We start from the raw sequence: 17370 nt of genomic DNA, 5'->3' as shown, positions 1-17370 counted from the left end.
TATTCATTTAATTTTCTTTGCCCTGTAGGGTTTGGAGACGGTTCTCAGAAGAAATTGTCGGTGAATTCAAACATGAGCTAGATTTCAGAAGGTTAGTTAATGTGGATAAGCAGCCACCGGGGACCAATCTATGTGGATACTATGTTTGTGAGAACATCCGGAGACACACCACTGAGCGGAAGGCATCAGATAGCGTGCGGAACGCGACGGATAACTTGCGAAGGAGGCTTAGTCCAGAAGCTCGCTTCCGACCAATTCAAGAAGAATTAGCAGGATTTTTCATGAGGGAAGTCATCAATCCTAAAGTAGAACACTATACCGAGGACGAAGAAATTTATATGCATACCCGAGATTGAAACTTGTACGAAGTTGTATATGGTCATCCATCCTAATTGTGTATGGAAACTTGTTCGAAGTTGTATATGGTCACCCGAGATTGTATATATATTATATATTCCTCTTGAATTCTTCTTGTTTGAAATTTCATATGCATGTATATAGTAGCGTAAAATATGTGTACTGAAACTTTATCAAAATTAAAATAAAACACAAAATATAATATAAAAGAAATAAAACACTCCAAACTAAAAAGAAACCAGGTTTAGGGGGGCTAAAACCCTAAACCTGCGGAGGAGCCCTTTAGTCCCGGTTGGCCACGAGAACCGGGACTAAAGGTCCTCCGCCCCGACGGACCACGGGCGCCCACGTGGACGGGCCTTTAGTCCCGGTCAGCCACAAGAACCGGGAATAAAGCCTTTAGTCGCGGTCCGTAAGAGGCGCGACTAAAGGGGGGGTCTTTAGTCGCGCATATTTAGTCCCGGTTGCACAGCCGGGACTAAAGGCTGTTGCGAACCGGGACTAAAGGGCTTTTTTCTACCAGTGTAAATTGCTTACCACACTCAAAAGGTGTTATATGCAATTTAGGATAATGTTAGGCTACTCACTAGTCATGGCAGGCAACCTAGGATAACGTTAGGCTACCTCAAAAAGTAAGTTTCCTATAGCACTATCAACTTGGAGATGAAAGTTGTTATGGTAGAATACTTGTTGGTCGTGGTAAAAAAGTTTAAGATTGTTATGCACTCGAGTGGCACACAAAAAAAGTTAGCAAGTTTTGGGGTGTGTTTATACAACTCCAGTGCAGTCACCAGACTACTTCTGTGTACTTTGAGTTAGTATCTAGAAAAAAAGTAACCACATATGGAAAAATATAAGTTCACCATTGATGGGGCTATTGGAGGCAAAACGAGGACAATAACTTTAAAATCGTTATGCACTCGAGTATCACACAAAAAAAAGTTAGCAACTTTTAAGGTGTTTTCGTGCAACTCCAGTGCATTCAACAAGCAACTAATGTGTGCTTTTCATCATTATATCTGGAGATTTTAATGATTTTTGCTGGCAACTCATGCCAAAATTATGAACAACTTGTGTAGTTTGCGGGCAACTGTCTAACCCCCGCACCCTATGAAATTTCTCATCACCCCCTATGCAACTTCTCATCTGTCCTCACTTTTGCAACTAGTCAACACCTGCGACCTAGCTAGCTAACACACGCACGTTCATTAGCGTAGGCTGGTAGACTACCCCAGAAAAGGTAAGAAAAAAGCTCTCATACCATCCATCCCCACATAGTTTGGAATTTGGATCATGATAGAAACCTTAGATCCCACAAAAACTTTTTGACATTGTAGGCCACTTATGTCCCTTGATGGACAACTTCAATAGTATTTTATGCAATTGGGGATCATCTGTAGGCAACTTCGTAGCAATATAGACAACTTGGTTTCTGAGGCTGACAATTTAGAAGCCATGTTAGACACTCTACGGTAAACAACTTTCACGGTATCATTGGCAAGTAAACTATCCACAAATTAGTTTGCGATGTATGCAACTTAGAAACCATGGTAACAATCTATTAGACTACTGCACACAACTATTAGTAGGCTACTAGATGAATTCATTAATATACACGATGCAATTCATCTAGCATCAAAGTTGCTCCTATTTAGCACTGAAGTTGCCTCATTTAGCATCGAAGTTGCTTTTGAAAAGAAAACTTCAAAACATATTCATATGGGATCTAGTTTTGAAGCGTTCATCATGAGGAACCCAACGATGAAAACCGATCATCATTCTGACACGCGGTTTGAAAGTTATAGCTTTTTGAATTTTTTCATACTGGAATTAATGCATGTGACGTCATCATTGCATTGACGTGTTTGGTCGGACCACGTGGAGAAAAATCAACGCATTGTTGAAAGGAATCTTTCCATATATAGAATGGATGGGTGGGAAAGAATTTCCAAATCTGGATGATGATTGTGTGGGTCGCGAGCCATCGAATGACTGCAGCGCGTGCGCTCGACTTCACCAGAAAGCGCAGCTGCACTTTTAAGCATTCAGGTAAATTCTAATGCATATCTAATCAAGATTATTGCTAACAGCGTCCATGCGTATTGTATTCAACTCAATCCGGTCGTGTTGGATTTTGCCCTTTTGACTGCTAGCTATACTCGGACACAACTTTATAACTTCCAATCAACGTATGACCAACGGAGAGGACGGTCAACGAACCAAAGGAGACGGTCCACAGAGCAAGGGAAAAAACACCCCCGCACACCGCCGATGCCCTCCTTCCTCCGATCCTCCAGGTCTGGCTGCCGCCGGAGGCGCCGACGGCAAAGCCCGGGCAGATCCAATGACGGTGACGGCGGGGCGGTTCCCCTAGGCAACCTCCGCTCCCGTTCTCTCGGCCTTGACGGGGTGTGGCGGCGGCTCAGCGGCGCACTCCCGATCTGCATGGGTCGCCGGCGAGGTGGGGCGGAGGTCTTCGTCGGATGTCTAGCAAGGGTCAACGACTACGGGGATGCTCAGGAGTGTGGCGGGAATGGAGCATTGATGGCCGGGCTGGTGGTCTAGATCTGGGCTCTGCCAGCCTTCGGATTGCCTTCGTGGCCGTCCTTGTATTGGTGGTGCAACACTTCCCCCTTGCGGCGGGTGTGGCGGTGGTGGATGGTGCCTCCGGCGGTCTTCCGGTGGTGTCCTCCATCCGAGTGAGGTATGCTCCATCTCCTAGCACAGATCTCGTGCGGCTCGGATGGGCTTGTGTAGATCGACGGCTATGGGACGTGGCTACGGGCTGGCGCGACAGTGCCTGACAGCGCCGGCTGCTAGGCAGTGTGGGGTGTTGCTGGCGCCGACCTGGCGGCGGCAAGCTGGATCGAGGCGGCGTGGGGGCCTGTTGCCTTGTTGATTAAGGTAGCGGTCCTCGTGCTCTTCTCGCATCGATGCAACTGCTTGCATGATCGGTCCTCCTTGATCTGGCCATCGACGTGTTTTGAGACAGTCGCCAGAGATCTTGCTCATGATATCTGGATCATTTAGATTCTGGTCGTCCACGCCCATATCAGCCTACAAGGTTCAGAGGGTGTGGCGCCAAGCTCTGTTGGTTGATGACACCTTGTGACATGTTGGCTTCTTGATTTCCATGGTGAAGACACTAGTGGAGAAGGTCATGTAGACGAGATCGGAGGTTCAATTAGACAGACGGAGCCTTGGAGGCGATGGAGTCAGCTAACTCTCAGGAGCAGCAGTGGTAGGTGGGGGTACTCCTCGGTTGCCAAGTCATGACTTTCAGGGTGAAAACCTATGGTCTGACCTTCATTGGTTGTGGCTGGCGATTGCCTTGCAGAAGGAATTGTTTAGCGCAGACTTTCTCCAAGGTGAAAACCTAAGATCTCGGATCCGGCACCAATGATGCTTTTGCACTGTTCCCTTCTTGGAGGCATTATTTTTGGGGACCTTTTATTATGTTTTACGATTGCTTTGGCTGGACCTTTCCTTTTCATTTCTTTTTTTTCTCCTTTGCATGTGTGCATCATGGATGTCCTTGTGACATCTTGTAAGTGCAGAGCCTAGGTAGTTGATATCTTCGCGATATTAATATATTGCCCTTTAAAAAAATAGAGCAAGGGAGAAGGCGATTGTCGACGGAGCGCAGGTGGAGAAGCAACAACCAGAGGAGCCAGCACCGACATGAGGGGCGGCGCCAGAAGAAACAAACCAGGCGGCGGCAATGCGAGGGTGGAAGACGGATGGGGGGAATTGACCAAAATGTATATTACAAAACATAAGATGTTTAAGGAACAAAGTGTAAAATGGAAAAATCTGAAATCGAGAAAATGAAAATCGGAAACCACAAAGCTGACGTGGTCGGCTCTCCACGTGACAAATGTCGAATGCAGAGCGTTGCGGAGAAGTCTCGTGAGTCACGACGGTGCAAAACTTGTCGCGTGGAGGCATGGCCCCAAGTGACGTTTAGGGGGGGGTGTAACCCTTAACTAGTGATTCCGAAGGAAGGCGGAAAGAACGTGAGAGCGTAGGGAGATAGGTTCCATGCATCTACCCTTGCACACTCCTGCGCCTTTGTAGTCGCAGTGGTATCCATCTATGAGCCGGACTGGACCTAGCAAAATTATTAATTGACTAATTATTGAACATTTACCTCAAAACTGATTAATTACGATGTACATTAAAAGTTATGGTTGTATCCCTAAAAGTAGTTAAAGTTTTTTTTCCATAAAAAGAAGTTATGGTCTTCTCATTCCGAGGGGAAAAACCATGCCATCTTGGAGGACTCTATTGGACATTGACCTCCACCTAAAACAACTAGTAGACTAGCTTCACCACAGCCCTTTGTAGACTCTATTGGACATGCTCATCATGTTGTAAACGCAGTAGCTAGGATATTTATAGCCAAGTTTTCCGCAGTCCGAACAATTGCACCACGGGCGGGTAGGATGGAACCATGCCCAGTCATCGCCGAGAAGGTACACACGGACACGGTTCCCTTGGAACACCTGATCTAACAAACCTCCCACGGCAAGGGCTCTTGATCCTCTTTGGCCAAGGACAAGGACCTGCCGACCCAAGCCCTTTGTAGAGGAATAGGATGCAAACCATAATGTATTGATGGGTGCATATGCGCAAGTATATATAGTACATAGGGCAAGTCATATCCTCAACTATACACAAGGAGGAGACTTGGAGTACAAAAATACATGTGCTAAATACATATTTCAACACCCTCCCGCAGTCGAAGCGACACCGTTGCTGACGCAGAGACTGGACCGGAACTCCTCAAAAGACGTCGTAGACAAGCCTTTGGTCATAATATCGGCAAATTGTTGGGAGGTGGGAACGTGTAGAACACGAACATGGCCAAGAGCCACCTGATCCCGAACAAAATGGATATCAAGCTCAATGTGCTTGGTGCGACGATGATGAACCGGGTGGGCGGAGAGGTAGACGGCGAATACGTTGTCGCAGTAGACTACCGTGGCCTTATCAACAGGACACAAGAGCTCGTGAAGAAGCTGACGAAGCCAGGAACACTCAGCAACAACGTTGGCCACAGCGCGGTACTCAGCCTCGGCGCTAGACCGTGAGACAGTGGGCTGCCGCTTGGATGACCACGACACCAGGGACGGTCCAAGGAAGATGCAGTAACCCGAAGTAGAGCGACGGGTGTCCGGGCAGCCATCCCAATCGGCGTCGGTGTAGGCGACCAGATCAGTGGCAGTGGAGGCACGCAGAGTAAGACCAAGATCCATAGCACCGCGGATGTAGTGGAGAATCCGCTTAACAGCAGTCCAGTGAACGTCTCGAGGAGCATGCATATGTAGGCAGACCTGCTGAACAACATACTGAAGCTCCGGTCGAGTGAGGGTGAGGTACTGAAGAGCACCAACAATGGACCGGTAGAAAGCAGCATCCGAGGCAGGAGTACCATCAGTAGCGGAGAGCTTGGCCTTCATGTCGACAGGAGTGGCGGCCGGTTTGCAATTAAGCATCCCAGCACGGTCGAGGAGCTCATGAGCGTACTTCCGTTGATGAAGAAAGAAACCATTTGGACGACGCACCACCTCAACACCGAGGAAGTAGTGCAAAGGACCCAAATCCTTGATGGCAAACTTAGCACGGAGACGATCAGTAAGCCGGCGAAGGAGCTTAGAAGTGCATGCTGTCAGGATGATGTCGTCAACATAGAGAAGCAAATACGCCGTGTCGGTGCCCTGGTGATAAACAAACAGTGAAGCATCGGAGCGTGTAGAGCGGAAGCCGAGTTGATGAAGAAACGCTGCGATACGCTGGTACCAGGCACGAGGAGCCTGCTTGAGCCCATATAATGAGCGGGAAAGCAGGCACACATCATCGGGACACGCCGGATCAACAAATCCAGTGGGCTGCTGACAGAAGACCTGCTCCTCGAGATGACCATGAAGAAAAGCGTTGGAGACGTCCATCTGGTGAACCGGCCAGGCACGAGAGATTGCAAGCTGTAGAACAGTGCGGATCGTCCCGGGCTTAACGACCGGAGCAAAAGTGTCGGCGAAGTCCACGCCGGCTCATTGGCGGAAGCCACGAACGACCCACCGTTCCTTATAGCGGTCAAGGGTGCCATGGGGACGAAGCTTGTGCTTGAAGACCCACTTCCCGGTGATCACGTTAGCGTGCCGGGGTCGGGGAACAAGCTGCCAAGTCCGGTTCCGCTGCAAAGCGTCCAACTCCTCCTGCATCGCGGCCATCTATAGGGGATCGCGAAGAGCGTCCCGAATGGAGGATGTCAACGGAGAAGGGGCGGACGTCGAGGCGGTGCAGACGTATTCGTCCGCAGAGTAACGCGAGCTCAGGCGGAAAACGCCTGCACGCGAGCGCGTCACGGGGCCGGCCGCAGGTGGTGGTGAAGCGCCAAGTGCACCCCCGGAGGAAACCGACCCATCCGACAGGGCCGGTGCAGCGGGAGAGGGCGGCGAGGCCGCCGCAGTCGGAGACGGGGCTGAAGTGGAGGGCGGGGAGGCCGCGGCGTCGGGGGACCGAGGCGGCGTCGGTGCAGCGCCAGGCGAAGCCGTAGCGTCGGAAGACCGAGGCGACGTCAGTGCAGCACCAGGCGAGGCCGGCCCAGCATGCGGCCTGGCAGGCGGCCCAGCATGGGGCCCTGCATGCGGTCCAGCATGCGTAGAAGGGGACCGAGGCGGCGTCGACGCGGCTCCGGGCGAGGCCGACCCATCAGGCAGAGGCGATGGGGGCGTCAAGCCAGAGAGAGCCGCGGACGTCTCCGATCCAGAGGATGGCACCGTGGGATGGGGCGTCGGAGCACCCAAGGCTGGCAGCAGGCGACGGCACGGAGGGGGGCCCGCCACGGGGGATGGGGAAGGCGCCACCTGTTCCTGTGCAAAGGGAAAAACAAGCTCATCAAAGTACACATGCCGAGAGGTGATGACATGGTGAGACACGGGGTCATAGCAGCGATAACCCTTAGTGTTGGCCGGGTAACCAAGGAAGACACATGGAACGGAGCGAGGAGCGAGTTTATGAGGTGCCGTGGCGGTGGTTTTAGGGTAGCAACGGCAACCGAAAATGCGGAGGCCGTCGTAGGAGGGAGGAGTGCCATAAAGAAGATAGTGTGGCGCATAGTTCCAGCGCGGACGACATGGTCGGAGGTTGATGAGGAGGGTGGCAGTGGCGAGGGCATCAGGCCAGAACTGAGAGGGCATATAGGCATGGAAAAGGAGGGTACGCACACACTCATTGAGGGTGCGTAGGATGCGCTCGGCACGACCATTCTGCTGAGAGGTGTATGGACACGTGAGACGAAACACGGTGCCATGAGAACAGAGAAGATGGCGAATGGTGAGGTTGTCGAACTCTTTGCCGTTGTCGGTCTGAAGTGCGATTATGGGCCGCCCAAACTGTGTGGAGACATAAGCATAAAATGCAATGAGGGTGGCAGGAACATCGGATTTCCTACGAAGAGGAAACGGCCACACAAGGTGAGAGTAATCATCCAGTATAACAAGATAGTAAAGATAACCAGAATTACTGGGTATGGGAGAGGTCCATATATCGCTGTGAATTAACTCAAATGGAAAAGAAGCAACTGTGGAGGATGAACTAAAAGGAAGGCGAACATGTTTGCCTAACCGGCAGGCTTCACATGAGTGAGCGGCCGTTTTATTACATGAAAAAGAAAATCCTCGCATTATTTGACGAAGTGAAAAAGTGCTAGGATGCCCAAGACGAGCATGCCAAAGGTCGACGCCAGCGGAGAGAGCTCGAGGACCACTCGGAGATTGTTGTTGCCGCGCCCTTCTCCCTCCCTCACGGGAGCACTACCTCTCTCTCTCTATGCACTCGAGGAAGAAGAGGACTGGAGGAAGAGGAAGGACACAAGGACACAAGAGTTTTCCGGCGCACGTACGCCACCCGCCGCACCAACGTCATTCTCTTTTTCTCCTGAGCACGTACTCAGCACACCAGACTACAACATGCGGGGTCAATACTTATACACGGGCACACACACACGCACTAAGCTAGCTGACCTGATCCATCTAAAAAACCCATGCATGCATGCAGCTGGACGCAGCTAGCGCCCACGCAACGCCTGCCCGGCGAGCTCCACGCGCGCGTACACGATCTCCTAGAGACTCGGCGCGAGCCGCTCCTCTTCCGCTGCTTTCGCCCAGCCCTGACGCCCACTGCGCCACGCCCCGCGCTCCTCAGCTCCTGCGCCCGTCGCGCACGCACGCCAACGGGACGCAACTGGTTCCAGCGCCCGGCACGGCCACACCCCGCGTGTCCGTCTTAGCAACCCACACACCAGGTCATGTACGCACGAGACCCAGGCTGCGACGGGCCGAGCCCGACGCGCTCACCACGCGCACGCACGCGCACCACGTCCCGGGCTCGCCACGGCTTATTCCCAACACACTCCCCCTAAGCCGTGGCCTAGAGGAGTCCGTCATCGTCGACGTTGCCGTTCACCAGCAGCGCCTGCTCCGCCACTGGCGCCTTCCTCAGCTTGGGGCAGTCCCTCTTGAAGTGGCCGCACTCGCCACACTTGTACCAGCGCCCGCCCCGGTTCCTGCCTCTGCTCGACGCCACGCTTTTGTTGTCGTCGTCGTCCCGAGCACCGCCGTGTCGACGCTCGCGCGCTGCCCATTGTGCCGCCGTCATGAGGAGCTGCTCACCCCCACGCTCGCCGCCGTCTTGTCGACGGCGCCGAACCCGCTCGTCGAACGCCCGCAGCCGCCCGAGCGCCTCGTCGAACGCCATCGTCATCACGTCGTGGAACTGCTCGATGCCGGCGACGACGGGGAACAGCCGAACCGGGACGGTGTCCAGCAGCCTCTTCACGAGCGCCACGTCGCCCAGCGTCTCCCCGAGGTTCACGTACCTTGCCGTCATCCCGGCCAGCCTCGCGGCGTACGCGTCCAGCGCCTCGCCGTCCGCCATCTTCAGGCGGTCGAACTCCCCACGCAGCGTCGCCAGCCTCGCCGCGCGGACCCGATCGGCGCAGACGAACCTCAACTTCAGGGAGTCCCATACCTCCCTGGCGGTGGGCTTTGTCTCCATCGAGAGCAGCACGTCCTCCGGCAACGCTCCGAGCAGCAACGCGCGCGCCGTCTTGTCCTTCCTCGCGTTCACCGCCGCATCGCCCGGCGCCACCTCCTCGCACACGGTGTGCACGTCGAGGATGGCCTGCGCCTTGATCGCCCAGACGGTGTAGTTGTCCACCGTGAGCATCGGCATCACCATCGACGCTGATCCGCCCGCGCCTCCGCCATGAGGGACGAGCGCCATGGTCGCCGGTGATCCCCCGAACCGAAGCTCTGTATACCAATTGTTGTTGCTGCGCCCTTCTCCCTCCCTTACCGGAGCACTACCTCTCTCTCTCTATGCACTCGAGGAAGAAGAGGACTGGAGGAAGAAGAAGGACACAGGGACACAAGAGTATTCCGGCGCACGTACGCCACCCGCCGCACCAACGGTGTTCTCTTTTTCTCCTGAGCACGTACTCAGCACACCAGACTACAACATGCGGGGTCAATACTTATACACGGGCACACGCACACGCACTAAGCTAGCTGACCTGATCCATCTAACAAACTCATGCATGCATGCAGCTGGACGCAGCTAGCGCCCACGCAACGCCCGCCCGCCGGGCTCCACTCGCGCATACACGATCTCCTGGAGACTCGGCGCGAGCCGCTGCTCTTCCGCTGCTTTCGCCCAGCCCTGACACCCACTGCGCCACGCCCCGCCCTCCTCAGCTCCTGCGCCCGTCGCGCACGCACGCCAACGGGACGCAACTGGTTCCAGCGCCCGGCAGGGCCACACCCCGCGTGTTCGTCTTAGCAACCCACACACCAGGTCACGTACGCACGCGACCCAGGCTGCCACGGGCCGAGCCCGACGCGTTCACCACGCGCACCGCGTTCCGGGCTCGCCAACACTCCCCCTAAGCCGTGGCCTAGAGGAGTCCGTCGTCGTCGACGTTGCCGTTCACCAGCAGTGCCTGCTCCGCCACTGGCGCCTTCCTCAGCTTGGGGCAGTCCCTCTTGAAGTGGCCGCGCTCGCCACACTTGTACCAGCGCCAGCGCCGGTTCCCGTCGCTGCTCGACGCCACGCTCTTGTTGTCATCGTCGTCCCGAGCACCGCCGTGTCGACGCTCGCGCGCTGCCCACTGTGCCGCCGTCATGAGGAGCTGCTCACCCCTGCGCTCACCGCCGTCTTGTCCACGGCGCCGAACCCGCTCCTCGAACGCGCGCAGCCGCCCGAGCGCCTCGTCGAACGCCATCGTCGTCACGTCATGGAACTGCTCGATACCGGCGACGATGGGGAACAGCCGATCCGGAATGGTGTCCAGCAGCTTCTTCACGAGCGCCGCGTCGCCCAGCGTCTCCCTGAGGTTCGCGTACCTCGCCGTCATCCCGGCAAGCCTCCCGGCGTACGCGTCTAGCGCCTCGCCGTCCGCCATCTTCAGGCGGTCGAACTCCCCACGCAGCGTCGCCAGCCTCGCCGAGCGGACCCGATCGGCGCCGACGAACCTCACCTTCAGGGAGTCCCATACCTCCCTGGCGGTGGGCTTTCTCGCCACCGAGAGCAGCACGTCCTCCGGCAACGCTCCGAGCAGCAACGCGCGCGCCGTCTTGTCCTTCCTCGCGTTCACCGCCGCATCGCCCGGCGCCACCTCCTCCCACACGGTGTGCACGTCGAGGATGGTCTGCACCTTGATCGCCCAGACGGTGTAGTTGTCCACCGTGAGCATCGGCATCACCATCGACGCTGATCCGCCCGCGCCTCCGCCATGAGGGACGAGCGCCATGGTCGCCGGTGATCGCCCGAACCGAAGCTCTGTATACCAATTGTTGTTGCCGCGCCCTTCTCCCTCCCTCACCGGAGCACTACCTCTCTCTCTCTCTATGCACTCGAGGAAGAAGAGGACTGGAGGAAGAAGAAGGACACAGGGACACAAGAGTATTCCGGCGCACGTACGCCACCCGCCGCACCAACGGTGTTCTCTTTTTCTTCTGAGCACGTACTCAGCACACCAGAGTACAACATGCGGGGTCAATACTTATACACGGGTACACGCACACGCACTAAGCTAGCTGACCTGATCCATCTAACAAACTCATGCATGCATGCAGCTGGATGCAGCTAGCGCCCACGCAACGCCCGCCCGCCGAGCTCCACGCGCGCGTACACGATCTCCTGGAGACTCGGCGCGAGCCGCTGCTCTTCCGCTGCTTTCACCCAGCCCTGACACTCACTGCGCCACGCCCCGCCCTCCTCAGCTCCTGCGCCCGTCGCGCACGCACGCCAACGGGACGCAACTGGTTCCAGCGCCAGGCACGGCCACACCCCGCGTGTCCATCTTAGCAACCCACACACCAGGTCACGTACGCACGCGACCCAGGCTGCCACGGGCCGAGCCCGACGCGTTCACCACGCGCACCGCGTCCCGGGCTCGCCAACACTACCCCTAAGCCGTGGCCTAGAGGAGTCCGTCGTCGTCGACGTTGCCGTTCACCAGCAGCGCCTGCTCCGCCACTGGCGCCTTCCTCAGCTTGGGGCAGTCCCTCTAGAAGTGGCCGCGCTCGCCACACTTGTACCAGCGCCCGCGCCGGTTCCCGCCGCTGCTCGACGCCACGCTCTTGTTGTCATCGTCGTCCTGAGCACCGCCGTGTCGACGCTCGCGCGCTGCCCACTGTGCCGCCGTCATGAGGAGCTGCTCACCCCCGCGCTCACCGCCGTCTTGTCCACGGCGCCGAACCCGCTCCTCGAACGCGCGCAGCCGCCCGAGCGCCTCGTCGAACGCCATCGTCGTCACGTCGTGGAACTGCTTGATGCCGGCGACGACGGGGAACAGCCGATCCGGAATGGTGTCCAGCAGCTTCTTCACGAGCGCCGCGTCGCCCAGCGTCTCCCCGAGGTTCGCGTACCTCGCCGTCATCCCGGCAAGCCTCCCGGCGTACGCGTCTAGCGCCTCGCAGTCCGCCATCTTCAGGCGGTCGAACTCCCCACGCAGCGTCGCCAGCCTCGCCGCGCGGACCCGATCGGCGCCGACGAACCTCATCTTCAGGGAGTCCCATACCTCCCTGGCGGTGGGCTTTGTCGCCACCGAGAGCAGCACGTCCTCCGGCAACGCTCCAAGCAGGAACGCGCGCGCCGTCTTGTCCTTCCTCGCGTTCACCGCCGCATCGCCCGGCGCCACCTCCTCCCACACGGTGTGCACGTCGAGGATGGTTTGCGCCTTGATCGCCCAGACGGTGTAGTTGTCCACCGTGAGCATCGGCATCACCATCGACGCTGATCCGCCCGCGCCTCCGCCATGAGGGACGAGCGCCATGGTCGCCGGTGATCGCCCGAACCGAAGCTCTGTATACCAATTGTTGTTGCCGCGCCCTTCTCCCTCCCTCACCGGAGCACTACCTCTCTCTCTCTCTCTATGCACTCGAGGAACAAGAGGACTGGAGGAAGAAGAAGGACACAGGGACACAAGAGTATTCCGGCGCACGTACGCCACCCGCCGCACCAACGGTGTTCTCTTTTTCTCCTGAGCACGTACTCAGCACACCAGACTACAACATGCGGCGTCAATACTTACACACGGGCACACGCACACGCACTAAGCTAGCTGACCTGATCCATCTAACAAACTCATGCATGCATGCAGCTGGACGCAGCTAGCGCCCACGCAACGCCCGCCCGCCGAGCTCCACGCGCGCATACACGATCTCCTGGTGACTCGGCGCGAGCCGCTGCTCTTCCGCTGCTTTCGCCCAGCCCTGACACCCACTGCGCCACGCCCCGCGCTCCTCAGCTCCTGCGCCCGTCGCGCACGCACGCCAACGGGACGCAACTGGTTCCAGCGCCCGGCACGGCCACACCCCGCGTGTCCATCTTAGCAACCCACACACCAGGTCACGTACGCACGCGACCCAGGCTGCCACGGGTCGAGCCCGACCCGTTCACCACGCGCACCCCGTCCCGTGCTCGCCAACACTACCCCTAAGCCGTGGCCTAGAGGAGTCCGCCGTCGTCGACGTTGCCGTTCACCAGCAGCGCCTGCTCCGCCACTGGCGCCTTCCTCAGCTTGGGGCAGTCCCTCTTGAAGTGGCCGCGCTCGCCACACTTGTACCAGCGCCCGCGCCGGTTCCCGCCGCTGCTCGACGCCACGCTCTTGTTGTCATCGTCGTCCCGAGCACCGCCGTGTCAACGCTCGCGGGCTGCCCACTGTGCCGCCGTCATGAGGAGCTGCTCACCCCCGCGCTCACCGCCGTCTTGTCCACGGCGCCGAACCCGCTCCTCGAACGCGCGCAGCCGCCCGAGCGCCTCGTCGAACGCCATCGTCGTCACGTCGTGGAACTGCTCGATGCCGGCGACGACGGGGAACAGCCGATCCGGAATGGTGTCCAGCAGCTTCTTCACGAGCGCCGCGTCGCCCAGCGTCTCCCCGAGGTTCGCGTACCTCGCCGTCATCCCGGCAAGCCTCCCGGCGTACGCGTCTAGCGCCTCGCCGTCCGCCATCTTCAGGCGGTCGAACTCCCCACGCAGCGTCGCCAGCCTCGCCGCGCGGACCCGATCGGCGCCGACGAACCTCATCTTCAGGGAGTCCCATACCTCCCTGGCGGTGGGCTTTGTCGCCACCGAGAGCAGCACGTCCTCCGGCAACGCTCCGAGCAGGAACGCGCGCGCCGTCTTGTCCTTCCTCGCGTTCACCGCCGCATTGCCCGGCGCCACCTCCTCCCACACGGTGTGCACGTCGAGGATGGTCTGCGCCTTGATCGCCCAGACGGTGTAGTTGTCCACCGTGAGCATCGGCATCACCATCGACGCTGATTCGCCCGCGCCTCCGCCATGAGGGACGAGCGCCATGGTCGCCGGTGATCGCCCGAACCGAAGCTCTGTATACCAATTGTTGTTGCCGCGCCCTTCTCCCTCCCTCACCGGAGCACTACCTCTCTCTCTCCCTATGCACTCGAGGAACAAGAGGACTGGAGGAAGAAGAAGGACACAGGGACACAAGAGTATTCCGGCGCACGTACGCCACCCGCCGCACCAACGGTGTTCTCTTTTTCTCCTGAGCACGTACTCAGCACACCAGACTACAACATGCGGGGTCAATACTTACACACGGGCACACGCACACGCACTAAGCTAGCTGACCTGATCCATCTAACAAACTCATGCATGCATGCAGCTGGACGCAGCTAGCGCCCACGCAACGCCCGCCCGCCGAGCTCCACGCGTGCATACACGATCTCCTGGTGACTCGGCGCGAGCCGCTGCTCTTCCGCTGCTTTCGCCCAGCCCTGACACCCACTGCGCCACGCCCCGCGCTCCTCAGCTCCTGCGCCCCGTCGCGCACGCACGCCAACGGGACGCAACTGGTTCCAGCGCCCGGCACGGCCACACCCCGCGTGTCCATCTTAGCAACCCACACACCAGGTCACGTACGCACGCGACCCAGGCTGCCACGGGCCGAGCCCGACGCGTTCACCACACGCACCGCGTCCCGGGCTCGCCAACACTCCCCCTAAGCCGTGGCCAAGAGGAGTCCGTCGTCGTCGACGTTGCCGTTCACCAGCAGCACCTGCTCCGCCACTGGCGCCTTCCTCAGCTTGGGGCAGTCCCTCTTGAAGTGGCCGCGCTCGCCACACTTGTACCAGCGCTCGCGCCGGTTCCCGCCGCTGCTCGACGCCACGCTCTTGTTGTCATCGTCGTCCCGAGCACCGCCGTGTCAACGCTCGCGCGCTGCCCGCTGTGCCGCCGTCATGAGGAGCTGCACACCCCCGCGCTCACCGCCGTCTTGTCCACGGCGCCGAACCCGCTCCTCGAACGCGCGCAGCCGCCCGAGCGCCTCGTCGAACGCCATCGTCGTCACGTCGTGGAACTGCTCGATGCCGGCGACAACGGGGAACAGCCGATCCGGAATGGTGTCCAGCAGCTTCTTCACGAGCGCCGCGTCGCCCAGCGTCTCCCCGAGGTTCGCGTACCTCGCCGTCATCCCGGCAAGCCTCCCGGCGTACGCGTCTAGCGCCTTGCCGTCCGCCATCTTCAGGCGGTCGAACTCCCCACGCAGCGTCGCCAGCCTCGCCGCGCGGACCCGATCGGCGCCGACGAACCTCACCTTCAGGGAGTCCCATACCTCCCTGGCGGTGGGCTTTGTCGCCACCGAGAGCAGCACGTCCTCCGGCAACGCTCCAAGCAGCAACGCGCGCGCCATCTTGTCCTTCCTCGCGTTCACCGCCGCATCGCCCGGCGCCACCTCCTTCCACACGGTGTGCACGTCGAGGATGGTCTGCGCCTTGATCGCCCAGACGGTGTAGTTGTCCACCGTGAGCATCGGCATCACCATCGACGCTGATCCGCCCGCGCCTCCGCCATGAGGGACGAGCGCCATGGTCGCCGGTGATCGCCCGAACCGAAGCTCTGTATACCAATTGTTGTTGCCATGCCCTTCTCCCTCCCTCACCGGAGCACTACCTCTCTCTCTCTCTATGCACTCGAGGAAGAAGAGGACTGGTGGAAGAAGAAGGACACAGGGACACAAGAGTATTCCGGCGCACGTACGCCACCCGCCGCACCAACGGTGTTCTCTTTTTCTCCTGAACACGTACTCAGCACACCAGACTAAAACATGCGGGGTCAATACTTACACACGGGCACACGCACACGCACTAAGCTAGATGACCTGATCCATCTAACAAACTTATGCATGCATGCAGCTAGACGCAGCTAGCGCCCACGCAACGCCCGCCCGCCGAGCTCCACGCGCGCATACACGATCTCCTGGTGACTCGGCGCGAGCCGCTGCTCTTCCGCTGCTTTCGCCCAGCCCTGACACCCACTGCGCCACGCCCCGCGCTCCTCAGTTGATGCGCCCGTCGCGCACGCACGCCAACGGGACGCAATTGGTTCCAGCGCCCGGCACGGCCACACCCCGCGTGTCCATCTTAGCAACCCACACACCAGGTCACGTACGCACGCGACCCAGGCTGCCACGGGCCGAGCCCGACGCGTTCACCACACGCACCGCGTCCCGGGCTCGCCAACACTCCCCCTAAGCCGTGGCCAAGAGGAGTCCGTTGTCGTCGACGTTGCCGTTCACCAGCACCGCCTGCTCCGCCACTGGCGCCTTCCTCAGCTTGGGGCAGTCCCTCTTGAAGTGGCCGCGCTCGCCACACTTGTACCAGCGCCCGCGCCGGTTCCCGCCGCTGCTCGACGCCACGCTCTTGTTGTCATCGTCGTCCCGAGCACCGCCGTGTCAACGCTCGCGCGCTGCCCACTGTGCCGCCGTCATGAGGAGCTGCTCACCCCCGCGCTCACCGCCGTCTTGTCCACGGCGCCGAACCCGCTCCTCGAACGCGCGCAGCCGCCCGAGCGCCTCGTCGAACGCCATCGTCGTCACGTCGTGGAACTGCTCGATGCCGGCGACAACGGGGAACAGCCGATCCGGAATGGTGTCCAGCAGCTTCTTCACGAGCGCCGCGTCGCCCAGCGTCTCCCCGAGGTTCGCGTACCTCGCCGTCATCCCGGAAGCCTCCCGGCGTACGCGTCTAGCGCCTTGCCGTCCGCCATCTTCAGGCGGTCGAACTCCCCACGCAGCGTCGCCAGCCTCGCCGCGCGGACCCAATCGGCGCCGACGAACCTCACCTTCAGGGAGTCCCATACCTCCCTGGCGGTGGGCTTTGTCGCCACCGAGAGCAGCACGTCCTCCGGCAACGCTCCGAGCAGCAACGCGCGCGCCGTCTTGTCCTTCCTCGCGTTCACCGCCGCATCGCCGGGCGCCACCTCCTTCCACACGGTGTGCACGTCGAGGATGGTCTGCGCCTTGATCGCCCAGACGGTGTAGTTGTCCACCGTGAGCATCGGCATCACCATCGACGCTGATCCGCCCGCGCCTCCGCCATGAGGGACGAGCGCCATGGTCGCCGGTGATCGCCCGAACCGAAGCTCTGTATACCAATTGTTGTTGCCGCGCCCTACTCCCTCCCTCACCGGAGCACTACCTCTCTC

The 17370-nt window shown here is 58.9% G+C and overlaps 3 protein-coding genes and 2 pseudogenes across 3 annotated transcripts; all 5 read right to left on the bottom strand.

Annotated features, from left to right (window-relative positions):
- Positions 1-10315: 10315 nt before the first annotated feature.
- Positions 10316-11170, bottom strand: LOC141027584 (uncharacterized). Its single transcript, XM_073504669.1, has one exon. The coding sequence runs from the start codon at positions 11168-11170 to the stop codon at positions 10316-10318; it is 855 nt and encodes a 284-aa protein (XP_073360770.1).
- A 759-nt stretch (positions 11171-11929) lies between these two features.
- LOC109753645 (uncharacterized) lies at positions 11930-12697 on the bottom strand. Its single transcript, XM_020312558.2, has one exon. It carries the CDS (start codon positions 12695-12697, stop codon positions 11930-11932), a length of 768 nt encoding a protein of 255 aa, XP_020168147.2.
- Positions 12698-13371: 674 nt separating this feature from the next.
- Positions 13372-14226, bottom strand: LOC141027583 (uncharacterized; annotated as a pseudogene).
- An 865-nt stretch (positions 14227-15091) lies between these two features.
- Positions 15092-15754, bottom strand: LOC141027582 (uncharacterized). Its single transcript, XM_073504668.1, has one exon. It carries the CDS (start codon positions 15752-15754, stop codon positions 15092-15094), a length of 663 nt encoding a protein of 220 aa, XP_073360769.1.
- Positions 15755-16618: 864 nt separating this feature from the next.
- LOC141027581 (uncharacterized) lies at positions 16619-17280 on the bottom strand (annotated as a pseudogene).
- Between the last annotated feature and the right edge of the window lie 90 nt (positions 17281-17370).

Source organism: Aegilops tauschii, chromosome 7, assembly GCF_002575655.3.
Source record: "Aegilops tauschii subsp. strangulata cultivar AL8/78 chromosome 7, Aet v6.0, whole genome shotgun sequence".
Lineage (NCBI taxonomy): Eukaryota > Viridiplantae > Streptophyta > Magnoliopsida > Poales > Poaceae > Aegilops > Aegilops tauschii.
This window is presented reverse-complemented; position numbering and strand designations above follow the sequence as displayed.